The following is a 14,769-nucleotide window of genomic DNA, read 5'->3' as shown; positions in this document are numbered from 1 at the left end:
TACGTGGCGATGCTGCTCTGATTCGCTGCACGGAGGCGAGGGCTATTGCGATGAACACGACGAGACAGAGTTACGAATGACGGAGGAAGAACACTGACGGCGGCGCCGGTGTCGACAAGGAACTCGACGGACTGGGAGCGATCCTTGACGAATAGTAGGCGACCGGTAGCGGTATTCGAGGGGCCAACCACACTAGCGGTCGCGACTAGTGGCTGGCCTTCCCGTTTCCCGACAGGAATCGGCAGGGGTCTCGGCATTTGTTCGCCTTCGCACCGAACGCACGGTGATACCAGCAAAGGTCGTCGTGATTGTCACGGCCGGGAGACCTGGAGGCACTTGGGTGGCGTGACGGTGGCCCGGGACTACGCTCTCGTTGGCGGCCACGCTGGGAAGGGGCACCGGTGTCACGGGTCATCACATTCACAGCGGACGTCAGCTTGGCGAGTTCAGCTCGGAGCTGGGCCATCTCAGCCCTGTCAGCGGTGCAGGCCTGTTCCGCATCTGTGGACGCTGTAGATCTACATGATAAGGCCGTACTAGACCAAGCAGGGCTAGGGGCTTCACTCAGAGCGTGAACACTTGTACCGGTGAGTGGGGTTGAGCACGTGCTTTCAACCACCTTGTCAGCAAGCGCTGCAAGGTCGTCCAGGCTGATGCTTGCAGGTGTTGCAGCCAGAATCAGGCGGACCGTCACGGGCAAACGCTGTACAAATAGCTCGCGCAGGATAGTTGGGTCTAGCGACTTACTGCCTAAAAGCTGTTGCATGCGTCGGAGGACGCGACTTGGTCGGCTGTCCCCGATGTCCGCTGTTGAGAGTAGCTCACGCAACCGTGCCTGATCGGACTTTTGTGTGCGTGCGGTGAGCGCCTCTTTCAGGACTTGGTACGGCTCCTCGGCTGGCGGCGCTAGGAGCAAGTCCCGAATCTCAGCGGCGTATTCAGGAGCCAGCGAACTCACGACGACATTATACTTGGCCCGCGGGTTGGTGATGCGATGGTTGGCAAAATGCGCTTCTGCCTGTGCAAACCAAAGCTGCGGATCGCCGGGCCAGTACTGCGGCAGTCGGAAGGTGATGGCAGACACCGGACGGTCCGGTGCGTCGTGTTGGTCGTTGCGGGCGAGTGGTTGGTTTTGGGCCGGGGCGGAGGAGCTAGCGGCAGCTGAAGCTCCAGAGGCGGAAGCGGAAGAACCATCGTCGCTGGACATATTGCACTTTACTCACGTCGGGGGTCACCAATTTGGTAGTCTAGATACAGTGCAACGAGTGTTAGTTTCCAAGATCTTTACAAGACTGGCGAACACTAAATGTCATGAAGAAAGTGAAGAGAAAGGAGGTTTATATAGGAAAGAGATTGTGATAGAAGACTGTGCAATGAAGTTTGTTGTTTTGTTAGATATCTGACGTGTGCTGTTTGGAAGAAGTGTTTGGATGCAAACAGAACTTACAAGAGATGAGTAAAGACTACTTTTCTACAATAGCGTTGTAGGCGAGGAGTGCGTAACATCAAAAGATGTCGTAATGTGTATTGGAACTATGCTAGCCAAACATTACGTAATTATTATGGTAGCGAAGTACGTGTAGTAGGTATTACAATGTGTGCGAGAGTATGGTGAATCAGTGTTTGTGATGATGAGGAAAATATGACGTGTACATGCAAACAAATGATGATGTCATGATGCGAGAACGTCAGAGACGCTACATCCTCAACTTCATCTGTGAAGATGTGATGGTTGGATTTGACATATTTTCGGACACCTTCACGTATGGATCGGGATTCGGGAATAAGCCATGGAAAAACGGATCACACAGTTCTGCAGCTAGACATCTACTGTGGAAGATATTTCCTATCATTTCTCACCTCACATAAAGGGAATGATGAAACTGCAATAGGATTTATACACTTGGAGTGAAACAGCGAGGATACAAGCATACTAAGAAAAATAGCACAAACCTAGGAACAATTTGCACAGGTAATAAACTTATTAGTTTATTACCTGTGCAAACAATTTGTTCCTAGGTTTGTGCTATTTTTCTTACTATGCTTGTATCCTCGCTGTTTCACTCCAAGTGTATACATATAAATCCTATTGCAGTTTCATCATTCCCTTTAGTCACGAATTCCATTGATAATTGTGACAAGAAAACGTTCTGGAATACATTATTCGTCCCCATGGTTGTGATATGAGTGCGCATTTAGTTATAATAATAATAAATAAAATAATAATAAATTTAAAAAATAATAAAATAATAAATTTTGAGCCCTGTGATGAGAAAAGGGACCAAATGGCTGTCAGCTGACAGTTGAGTACAACGCGTTTGAAAGTGGGCACTTGAAAAATCGCTGATTTTCGACTGCATTCGCTTGGATTTGGAATAACTTTAGAAGGGTTTTGTGTGATTCAATGCGGTAAAAACGAGTGCAGAGCTGCTTTGGTGGCCTTTCTGTACGTATTTCGATCGTCACAATCGGCCCACGCATGCCAGAGAACGGTGTACGTGACATGCAGGCTACGCGTCCGCGAGCTGCCGTTGCAAAGAGAAAATCTTTGAACATCACTTCAGATGTTTCTTTCTCGTTCTGCTTAGAAATTTGTTTGCAAACATGTCGATCCCAACATTTACCGTTGATGCGAGTCTCAGGGAAGCTTTGACAGAGCTAGATAGAGAGTTTTTGGGCATCGAAGTGGAGATTGAAGACGGCGATGATCGGGAAGACCACTTTTTGGACGAGTCACTCGATGTGGATGCAGTTGCAGCATCATACCTCGGCGAAGAGTCAGCGCAGGCTGCAGAACCAGCGCAGGCTGCAGAACCAGCGCTTGCTGAGGCGGCAGCTGCGGAAGAAATAACTGTGAACTGCGGGTGCAGCAAAAAGTGCTTGGACAAGTTTGATGCAGAAGATGTTCGACTGCTGCAGCTCAACATCGCAGAAATGGAGAAAGGGGAGAAGGAGCTGGTGATTTTGGGCCTTCTTGAGTCATCCAAGTACTCTACTGACACCACGACTCATGGGAAGAAGAGAAAGAAGCAATGGCATCGGTATACTTACCAAGGCGAAGAGGTTTGCGCCGGTGGATTTCGATTGCTGTACAACATCGGATCAAAGCAACTAAAAAATCTGAAAAAACATTTGGAGGAGAATGGGCTGGTGCCACGGACCCATGGCAATGTCGGCAGGAAGCCTAAACATGCTTTGTCGTACGATACTGTGTCTGCCGTTGTGCAATTTCTAAAAACTTACACTGAGCGCTTCGGCATACCACAGCCAGCACCGACTCGAGGGCGAGCTGGAGCACCGCCAACTTATCTGCCAGCGTCATCAACGGTTAAATCCATCCACAAGTGCTATGTGACCTCATTAGAGGAATCAGGCATCAGGGCTGTGGGCTACCACACATTTCGGTCCGTTTGGCTTGACTGCTTGCCAAACATTCAGATTATGACGCCGCGCACTGACGTATGCTCGCGCTGTGAGAATTTCCGCCGACGGATTCAGGAAGCACGGACGGAACCCGAGAAGAGTGCAGCATGCGATGAATTCAAACAACACCTCGACGCAACGCAAGCAGAGCGTGACTACTACCGTCAAGCGACACTACAGGCCCGGGCAGAGCTTGATGCATGTACGACTATCCAGCAGCAGCTGAGCCAGCCATGTTCACGCGATCTGCACCACCCGCACTACACGTTCGACTTTGCCCAGAACGTGGCACTGCCGCAGTCGGCACGTCAGGAGGGCCCCCTGTACTTTAAGGCACCTCGTAAGGTGCAAATATTCGGTGTGAACAATGAAGCTGTGCCTCAGCAGGTCAACTACCTGATCGACGAGTCAGACACCATCGGGCAAGACGGCAAGTCGAGTCATGGTCCGAACGCGGTGGCCTCCATGCTGCACCATTTTTTTTCATTCTATGGACTACATGAGAAAGGCTGCCTCCTGCACTGTGATAATTGCGCAGGCCAGAACAAGAATCGGACTATCGTAGCGTATTTCTGCTGGAGGGTGATTATGGGACTGCATGACCGTATTGAACTGTCCTTCATGTTGACTGGCCATACCCGGTGCCTTGTCGATGGCTGCTTTGGCCTGCTGAAGCAAAAGTTCCGGCGTAGCGACTGCTACACCATGGGGCAGCTGGTGGCAGTGGTCAATGAAAGCGCATCTTGCAACAAGGCCCAGCTGATTCCTGGATCTGGTTTGGAATGGAGAGCCTGGGATACATTTCTGGCTCAACATTTCAAGCCAGTGAAAGGAATCCGCAAGGTTCAGCACATGGTATTCGACGCAGCTAAGCCCGGTATTGTCAGTGTCAAGGCATCCCTGGAAGACACCTACAGCGATGTGGAGGTGCTCACCACGTCTAAAGACGCCCTTGTTGCCGCAGGGATGCCCCCAGTCCTTCAAGCACCAGGACTATCCGAACAACGACAGCAATACCTCTATAATCAGATCCGCCCGCATGTGCCTGACCAATTCCAGGATGAGCTCTGCCCGAAGCCAGCTGTGCATGTGTCTGCTAGTGCCGCTACTAGTGCTTCTCCGGTGGAGGAGTAATGTAACAGACTCTGCTACCTCACGGCTACTTCAAAACTTTTTTAATGCCAAATTGCTGCTGGTTGTATATTTTCTTGCTGTATTTTTAATGTCTCGGGACGTGGACTTGCTCCATCTTTGTGTGTTTGATGGTGGTGGCATGCCAGTATTACCTTGTACAGTTTTTCCTCTTGGCCCAGTCAAATGTCAGTGTCAATTGCCAGTAACTACAGGCTGTGTGCAGGCTCAAACATTCCCATACATTTCGTGTCAATAAGTCCTCAAAGTTTTGTATGATCCTGTTCTTCGTATGGCTGCAAAATATCTGAAAAGACACTTAGAAGATTGACCGTAGCTTTGTCAAAAATTGAGATAATTCAGCTCTGTTTTTTGCATCGTTTTCTGCATGAAACCAGCTTTCTTCTGATGTTTAGAGCTCGGTTTGAGTAAAAAAAGCCATTTGGTCCCTTTTCTCATCACAGGGCTTTTCTTACTATGCTTGTATCCTCGCTGTTTCACTCCAAGTGTATACATATAAATCCTATTGCAGTTTCATCATTCCCTTTAGTCACGAATTCCATTGATAATTGTGACAAGAAAACGTTCTGGAATACATTATTCGTCCCCATGGTTGTGATATGAGTGCGCATTTAGTTATATTCATTGCATAATTATCAATAATAATAATTTATTCATAACTGTTATGTACACGTACACAATCATGTGCACGCTCACGTGAGGAAAGCAACGGGGCGAAAGACTAGTCTTGTCTTTTGCACTTTTAGTTTGTTTCAGAACAACGCTGTTTTGGCTATATTTTACTGAGTTACTTGAAAGTATCATTGTACGATTCACTCACGTTGCAGTCTTTCCTCCTAAGTTCCGATGCTAGCGCCGAAGCGGGCCCTACTAGCGACTGGCGAAGAAATGGCCACCTTCAAGCCAGTGGAGATCATCGCCATGTCGGCCATTGAGAACGCGATAGACGAACGCAGTGATGCTCTGCGAGAATTGAGCAGAAAGATTTGGTCACAGCCTGAGCTGGCGTATGAGGAACATAGTGCGCATGACGCGCTGACGGAGTTTTTAGAGGCTCAGGGCTTCGCAGTGGATCGCCACTACAAGTTGGACACGGCGTTTCGTGCAGTTTTCAAGCAGGGCCATGGTTCACCACATGTGGTTGTAATTTGCGAGTATGATGCCCTACCGACTATCGGACATGCTTGTGGCCATAACCTGATTGCGGAGGCAGGTATGCTGGAACGCGTCAAGGATCAGTTTGCATAATTAAAGGGGAAGTCCGGTGAAAAATTTAAAGGGGAAGTTAAGGCAAAAATTAAAATTTCACCAGTTGTAGTCTTCGGGGCGCTGAGTCGAATGGTCTTGGTCCGAGAAAGCTGAGACGCTCCCTTCCTACTTGAATCCCAATCAAACTCGCGCACTTCCACCGAAACTGGGTGACTGCGCCCTACTAGATGGGGATTTGTATGCAAAATGTCACTAAAAGCGCCATTTCGTTCTTATAAAAGCACGGATGACCGCGATTGGCCCATATGTTGTAGTCTTTTGGACGCTGAGTCGACTGGTTTTGGTCCGAAAAGGCTGCGATGCAGCGTTCCTCCTTTATTCCCAATCGAACATGGTTGAACAAGCGGTCACGTGCTCCTGGGTGCCCAAATCACCTGGTCACCACGCCAGCAGGCGACAAATTTCACACCAAGGTTCAACTCGAGTGACAGGAGTGCACCCAAAAAAGGTCAAACAGGCTAGTAAGTTGTACCCTGCGGGCACGGTGGCCAGGTGACTGGCGTACGCAGGAGCACGTGACCGCTTGTTCAACCATGTTCGATTGGGAATAAAGGAGGAACGCTGCATCGCAGCCTTTTCGGACCAAAGCCAGTCGACTCAGCGTCCAAAAGACTACAACATATGGGCCAATCGCGGTCATCCGTGCTTTTATAAGAACGAAATGGCGCTTTTAGTGACATTTTGCATACAAATCCCCATCTAGTAGGGCGCAGTCACCCAGTTTCGGTGGAAGTGCGCGAGTTCGATTGGGATTCAAGTAGGAAGGGAGCGTCTCAGCTTCCTCGGACCACGACCATTCGACTCAGCACCCCGAAGACTACAACTGGTGAAATTTTAATTTTTGCCTTAACTTCCCCTTTAAATTTCAGGGTCGGTAGAGTTTCGGCCGCTGAGTCGAATGGTGTTGGTCCCACGTGTCTCCGACAAAGCGTTCTCGAGATATTTCCGTTTGAAAAACTGAGTTTCGGGGGCTGCGCCATGACGTCATGCGGCCGCGCCACACCCTCTGCAACGTCATAGCGTGCAGCTAGGTCAAAAGGAGTGCGTGAAAGCAATAGTGTCAGTGCTATTTCAAATGATTTGGCGACTGATATTAGGTGGTGCAAGCGACCCCGAAGACATGTAACTCCTTGTGAGAGTGAGGATGCAGCCATGGCTGACCTTCATGAGTTCGGTCTGGGGCTGAGAACCTCGGTAGTCAGCTGAAGGAATGGCCGCGCGGGCCGGTCAAGAGTGAGCGGTACTGAGTTTCCGACTGATGAAGAAGCAGCAGCTATTGCAGACGAGGCTGATGTAATTATCAGATCGCTGGAGAGCAGGGTCGCCAAAATGGAGAAGAGTGATGCGAGTGCTCTAAATGTTGTTCCATACCGATTAGATTCGCTTAGACTCCAGTAGCCTGCCACATGGTGATGTTTTGGTGCGAACTTGGAATATTTCGGACTACTCAATTGGAGAACAGTGCAGGCTCTTTGAACCACGGGCACGACTCTTCGCTCGCAACGCTATGGAATCTGAAAGTTCTAGGTCCGAGAGCTGTTCGCTGTTTTGTCACTTGTCACGGTTGTGCACTCATCGCTGTAGCATAAAATAATGAGGCGCCGCGGGTGCGGAAAACTAAAATTTTCTTTCTCAAAGCACAACCACCGGCACCGGCAAGGAGAAACGCACGTTCTCTGACTACACGACTGTACAATACCATGAATACGACTGATACGAGTGTAGTACATGACAAGTCCGTGTGTTGACTAGTTTTCTGAGTCTTGTGTCAGTTGTGACATGAGTTTGTTGACTGCACTAGAGCTAGATAACACACTGCACGCACTGCATGCACGCAGCGCAGAGCGCATAGACCATGTAGACGGGCTAACGGAAAAGTCCAACTCGGAAACGGCTAAAATACGGTATAACCTCGAGGTTTACCGAGCTGAAAATCACAGGGTGCGTAGTGTTTGTAACACTGAATCGAATGGTCTTGGTCCGAAGAAGCTGCGATAAACGGTTCCCCAATCGAACGCGCTCCGAATATGGCCATGTTTGTACACAACTAGATGGTGTGGCTACCTGGCTGCACGCTGTGACGTCATCACCTGGATCTGGGTGATGCGCGCTCAAATTCGCACATGTTAGATTGGGCGTATCTGACGAACCATAAGCCGCAGCCTCCTCGGACAAAGACCATTCGACTCAGCGCCCCGAACTCTACGGACTGTGAAATTTAAATTTTCACCGGACTTCCCCTTTAAATTATTATACAGTCGACTCCTGATATAACGAACACCATTGTGCATGAGAATTAGTTCTTTATAACCAAAGTTCGTTATAACAGAAATGCACTCACACTATCAAGCAGCAAGTCATGACTGGCACATGGCCCATACCTGTATGAATGCACTTGGATTACATGCGGCACTTCAAGGTTCTGGTTTGTTATAAACGAAAATGGTTCGCTACAAAGGGTCAATTTTGTATGGGTTCAAACAGGGACATGAACAATGGTTCGCTAAATCACGAAATTCGCTATGTGAGTTCGTCATAAGTGGAGTCGACTGTATACGTGTGCTGCACCATGATCTTATTTGCATTTTCATATGAACGGGAACTGCTCCGGCAGGATGATTCCGCTGACTAAGGATGCCCTCATCAATCGTCAATGATTCACAAGTTTTAATGGCAATGAATAAAACAAATTGTGCATTCATAGCAATGTTAAAGGTTAGTGGTTTTGGAAATTAGTACATTTATCTTTTTACATTGTTATGAATGCACACTTTGTTTTATTCATTGCCATTTTACGCTTACTGTCCGTTCATGACCCCAGAGCTCTTGGCACTCATCCATATGGGCCGCCAGAGGAAATCAGCTTTTCGTCGATATCGCGCCAGTGGCTGCACTGACACTACATTACAGCGATGTTTTACCTCTCTGAGAACTCGGTGCAACAATCTCTACCGTCGACTTGGAAATTCCTATTTCCAGAATGTGTGCCTAAAATATAAACAGAGCCCAAAGCTGTTGTGATCCACTATCAACCACATAACTAATCGATGTCGTTCCCACATCCCTCCTGCGGTTGCAGCTGACGAGTTGAACACCTTCTTCCATAAGATAGTGACTGATCCAAATCCCAGGTACGACATCCCAGATTGCCCCCCGCCTCAATCTGCATTTGGTATGTTTAACCCTTTGTGCGCTCAACGAGCGATTTCGCTCGTTTCAAATGCGCGTCACATTTTTGATCGTCGCGCTTGACTGGTTTACCGAATTACGTCGTTGTACAACGGAAACTATGCACGCTGCATGATTCGAACCTACCGGAGGTACTTAGCGCTGATGTGCTTCATCAAGATTGTGGACTTCAGGGCAGAGGATATAAATGATCGACTTCGTAAGGTGCGATACCTTCACGACCATCTGCAGGCGGCCTGCAAGCGTTTGTTCATCCCTGGCAAGTGCGTTAGTGTTGACGAGCGCATGGTCAAGTGCAAGGGACGCGCTCCTTTTACGCAGTATATGCCCAAAAAGCCCGTCAAATGGGGCTTCAAGGTCTTCGCTGCCTGCGACGCCCAAAGCTCCATTGTTGTAAACTTTGAAGTTTACACAGGCCAGCAACCTGGAGGTGAAAATGGCCTGACTCATGCTGTGGTGATGCGGCTGGTCAGTGACGTGCGCGCCGGAAGTGTGATCTACACGGACAATTTTTACACTTCCGAAACCCTGGCCACATCTCTTCGTACCAAGCAAATATCGTTGGTTGGCACCGTCCGCGCGAACCGCACTGGATTTCCAGCCGTATTGCGGACCGACATGAAACAGTTCGAGAAACATGCAGAGCGAGGTGCAACACGCTATGTTCGCAACGGAGATCACCTGTACCAGCAATGGAAGGACAAGCGGTGTGTGTCAATGTACAGCAACATACATCAGGGCCATGAGCATGACACAGTAACAAGAAATGTCAAGATTGATGGTGCACACCAGCAAATGGAAGTGCAGAGGCCAATGTGCATCAGAGACTACAACAGCAGCATGGGTGGAGTCGACACGTTCGATCAGCTGATCGAAACGCACCGTGTGCTTCGCAAAACGAAGAAATACTGGAAGAGTCTCTTCTTGGATATGGTCGACGTGTGCGCTGTCAATGCATACCGCCTCTTTCACTTGTGGCAGAGCCAGCATCCAGGGGTGATAAGTCGACGATGCAACTTGCAGCACTCGGATTTCCGCTGTAACCTCATCCGGCAGCTGTCATCGATTGATGAGCATGCACCGCCACCGAAGCGCTCGTATCGCCCAGTGCCTGTTCCGCAGGATGTCCAGGTTCCTGTTGCTCAGCTTCACATACCTGGAGTGAGGAAAAGGAAGAACTGCAGAAACTGCACAGAAGTGGGTAACAAGCAGCACCAGTGTGTAACCTACTGCACTACGTGCGATGTTCACCTCCACATCACGAGCGACCATGACTGCTACGCCGCTTACCATGCACGCCACTTCCCGTGAAGGATATCTTATCTCAGTGCTGTGAGTTTCTATCTTGTCTACAGTATATTTGTACATAAAAGTATGGTTTCATTTCCTTCCTATGGTGCGCTCTGTAAATAACGCGGCTATACACTTGCTTACCATGCACGCCACTTCCCGTGAAGGATATCTTATCTCAGTGCTGTGAGTTTCTATCTTGTCTACAGTATATTTGTACATACAAGTATGGTTTCATTTCCTTCCTATGGTGCGCTCTGTAAATAACGCGGCTATACACTTGATTATGACAATATGTGCCTAATATGGCAACATTGGTAACCATGGCAACATTCTAACATAGTTTTTTGGATTCAGCCGAACGATTCCATTCAGAAAAACACAACTTCTAATTACAAATTCTCAAAAACTGTGGAGTTACAGGGGATTATTGTCGGAATGGAAAATTTGGTCATTTTCTCCGAAACCAGTGGACTCACAAAGGGTTAAGCAAGTCATTGTAACAGACGTCAGGGCAAGACTTGCCTCCCTCGACAGCAGCAAAGCACCAGGACCCGATTGTCTTCTTCCCAGTATCCTGAAGGCCACATCCAATGTTATTGCACCTTCTATATCAGCCATTTTCAATACTTCTCTTCAATCTACGACTTTCCCTCATCTTCTTTTAAATCGCTAATATCACCCCCATTCTTAAATCCCGGCACGGTGATCACACCTCTCTGTCCAACTATCGCCCAGTGTCGCTTACGAGCATTCTCAGCAAAATGCTCGAACGTCTTGCCCTTGATCAACTACTGCGGGACTTTGACCTGTATACTTGTCTACACGATCATCAATTTGGCTTCCGGCCCCAGCGATCAACAGTGCAGGTCATGACCTTGGCTGTAAATGACTGGACGTTGGCTAGAGATGTGGGTCATACAACCGTTGTAGCATTTATTGACTTAAGCAAGGCCTTTGATCGAGTTGTGCACCAGGAACTTATCTTTACTTTGCACAACTTAGGCATTCATAGTTCTGCCCTGAAATGGTTCGCTTCCTACCTGAACGGCCGGTATCAGCGTGTATGTATAGCCTCTGGAACATCATCTCTTCTCCCCGTAACCCGAAGGGTTCCGCAGGGAACAATCTTGGATCCCACCCTTTTTAACCTATATATGCGACTCTTACCTGACCTGGCTGCAGGGAGCGGTGCAAAGTTGCTCATGTTTGCCGATGACAAGACTTTGTACGGTTCCTCACGAGATCCAATAGTATGCGCCGATGTTGTGTCCTCGGCTCTCGCTAAGCTACACAGTAATCACTGGGCATGAGCATTAATGTTGACAAAACCGTGGTCATGAGGATCTTGCCGAAGAATGCTCCTGACGTACAAAGACCCATTCTTGTAGAGCTGGGTGGCACTACCCTAAGGGAAGTGAGTGTAATTTGCTGCCTTGGTATCCTTACCGATAACAAGCTCTCATTTGTTCCACACGTAGATCACCTCACCAGCAAGGTGTCACGCAAAATAGGCGCGTTGCGACGCACCTTCCGCCAAATGGCAGCGTTTGCCCGTCGCCAGTACCTGCTTAGTGTGATTCAGCCCGACTTTGAACATTGTTTCCCTGTTTACGCATCTCACCTATCAGCACAGTCCAGGGAGAGATTGTTTACCTTGTTCCGTAGAGCTGTACGAGTTACCTGCGGTGCTTCATACCATGCTGCTGTTCCACCCCTTCTTGCTTCTCTTCAAATAAAACACCTTGAATATCGATACATTTATCAATTTCTTACATTTACGTTTATGTGTCATATTGTTCAGCCTGCATCATGCCTACGCAGTCTTTTCCCTTTGCCCACCTTTAAGCGGTCAACTCGTGGAACCACAACAAGCAATTTGTCAATTTGCTTGTATAAATCCATGGTAGGGTACAATTGGTTTTCCTCCAGAGCATCCCTTATGTGGAATGCCCTCCCTGCTCACTTGAAAGGAAGTGAGGACATTAGATCATTTTCTACAGAACTTTTGCATGCTCTAAATGACGACAAATTGACTATATCCCTATATCCCCTCCTTTTTGAAAATGTATTTCACCAATAAAATAAGGCTTGGAATTTTTTAAACGTGCATATCGACGGACTTGCCCCTTCTGTTCATGCATTGCCCTGCTCTAGTAATGGTTCATGAATCCGCCCAGTCCACATTCCTTCTCCGTTTCTCTCCGTTTTTCTTTCCTTTCAGTTACATCTTCCTCTCTGCTCTGTTTTATTTTCTCTTTTCGTTCGTCCCTCTTGATATTTGTACTTTGTACTGGTGAGGCAACGAACTGAAATAATAAAAACCAAACCACACTGTCTCCTCGATTCACAAATTGGCAGTGGCAAATTGTGTCATCCTTTGCTCCTCCGTTTAGTGGTCCTTGTAAACTGGTGGCTGCCTTGTCAGAGTGGTCCTCTTGTTATTGGTATGGCTAACTCACTGTACAGCAATAATGGTCATCAAACAACTGTAAGCCATGGCCTGCACAAACATTGACTTTGTAATCGACCCAACATTCCCGCCGCCGTATCTATGCGGCACATGTTAGCAGCTACCATGTCTCCATTTTACTTTGTTGCTGCAGGTGTTGCTGCTGGCCTGGGGCTTAGAGCGGCTCTTCTCAGCGGGCAGGTAAGCGGCATGGTGAGTATCATTGGTACGCCTGCCGAGGAAAGTGGCGGTGGCAAGATCGACTTGATCAAGGCCGATGCGTTTGCAGGCGTGGACGCAGCGCTAATGGCACACCCGGACCAGTTGAACATGATGGCGCCCATTGCTCTTGGCTACAACACGGCCCTGGTGACGTTCACGGGCCGTGCCGCACATGCGGCGGCCGCGCCGTGGGATGGCCTCAATGCGCTGGACGCAGCCATCAACGCCTACACGTCGCTGTCCATGCTCCGGCAGCAGATGAAGCCGGACTGCCGCATGCACGCTGTCATCACCGAGGGTGGTGTTAAGCCCAATATCATACCTGAAAGGGCAGTGCTGAAGTACACCGTGCGCTCCACGTGTCTACAGGAGCTTTCCGCTTTGAAAGAGAAAACCATTGCCATCATGAAGGCAGCTGGACAGGCAACAGGCTGTGACGTAGACATAGAGTTTGCTAATAATGAAGAGCCTTCTCATTATTCCGATGTTATCCATAATCCATGTTTGGTAGAGCGGTTTCAACAGCACTGGGAGATGCTTGGGGAAAGGGATGGAGCAGCAGCTGCGGTAGTCGCTCCGAATCAAGTTTGGGCTTCAACAGACATGGGGAACGTGTCTCATGTCGTTCCGTCCATCCACCCGACGTTTAGCATTGGCACCAGTGCCAATATCCACACGAGGGAATTCACGGCTGCCGCCATGACTGAAGAGGCACACAAGGCAACTCGTACGGTTGCCAAGGCGATGGCTATGGTTGGCTGGGACATTATGTCAGATGAGCAAGTTCTGGTCCGAGTGAAGCAGGGCTTTAGGCAACAGATACCACCAAGTGAATGAGTTGCCTCTAATAGGGGTTGGATTTTTGGAAATTTACTGAGAGCCCCCCCCCCCCCCATGCCCCGATTCTTTCGGCTTTTCGACGCGCTGGTGTCCATAGTGTTTGTGCTAACTAGTATATGTGTCACCTAATGTTTTAGCCTCATTTGCTCTATATACTACTGACTTATTTTTGTCTTTGAGATTCAAGTCTTAGTGACGATATATCCACTGGTTAACCGCTTTTGTCCATTTGTGGCATTTGGCAGAACGTCTACTTGTGCGGACTGCGCATTCAGCTTTATTTATTTCTAGATTACATCTCACTCATTGTCATTCATTTAGCCTATATTATAACTTCAGCATCTTTCCTCAACGAGATTTCACAAGTACTTCTTTTTTAAGTACATTTCAATTTCTTCTTTTATGTGTGCGTGTGCCTTGTGACTCATGCATCAATCCAACCAGGGCTGTAACCACTGAAAGTGACAGAGCGTAGTGCTGCGGCCCGTAACGCTGGCAACAAAATCAGCTTTTGTCACTTTTAGTTTTACATTGCATGATTATTCATTCGACTTACCAAAAGCTACTCACCTCCCACCGCTTAGGAGCTGCATCTGCGCCTTGATCCAAGAGGGTGGTGGCGTTCCTGCGGATGCGGAAAACTGGGCCTTTGGCCGAGTCTCACGCGAACCGTGAAATTTTTTTTATTTATTTTTTTACCAAAAGCCCTATGCGTGATGCATTGCCTGAGTGTAATCACTAATGAGTCGACATCTGTGTTGGTTTATGGAATAACGTTACACTGTATGGTTCATTGCTATCCGATGAGTATCAATTGACTGTATGGTTCATTGCTATCTGATGAGTATCTGTATGGTTCATTGCTATCCGATGAGTATCAGTTGAAGTAAAACTGCGGGCTACATTACCATTGGCATGATGTACTCCATGTT

General features: G+C 48.2%; 1 protein-coding gene across 1 annotated transcript; it reads left to right on the top strand.

Moving 5' to 3' along the window:
* The first annotated feature begins 5,308 nt into the window (after positions 1-5,308).
* On the top strand, positions 5,309-14,686 carry LOC135805607 (peptidase M20 domain-containing protein 2-like). The gene is made up of 2 exons (XM_065319670.1): positions 5,309-5,788; positions 12,930-14,686. The coding sequence occupies exons 1-2, from the start codon at positions 5,422-5,424 to the stop codon at positions 13,832-13,834; spliced, it is 1,272 nt and encodes a 423-aa protein (XP_065175742.1). The 5' UTR covers positions 5,309-5,421; the 3' UTR covers positions 13,835-14,686.
* The last annotated feature ends 83 nt before the right edge of the window (positions 14,687-14,769 follow it).

The sequence above is a fragment of the Sycon ciliatum genome, chromosome 1 (assembly GCF_964019385.1).
Source record: "Sycon ciliatum chromosome 1, ocSycCili1.1, whole genome shotgun sequence".
Classification (NCBI taxonomy): Eukaryota; Metazoa; Porifera; class Calcarea; order Leucosolenida; family Sycettidae; genus Sycon; species Sycon ciliatum.
Note: the sequence above shows the minus strand (reverse complement) of the source record. Positions and strands in the feature narration are given on the sequence as shown.

Excerpts from the sequence above, each read along its gene's own strand:
- LOC135805607 (XM_065319670.1), top strand. The coding sequence starts at position 5,422 with ATGCTAGCGCCGAAGCGGGCCCTACTAGCGACTGGCGAAGAAATGGCC. Across the intron at positions 5,789-12,929 it reads TAACCTGATTGCGGAGGCAG|GTGTTGCTGCTGGCCTGGGG; the intron begins GTATGCTGGAAC and ends TTGTTGCTGCAG.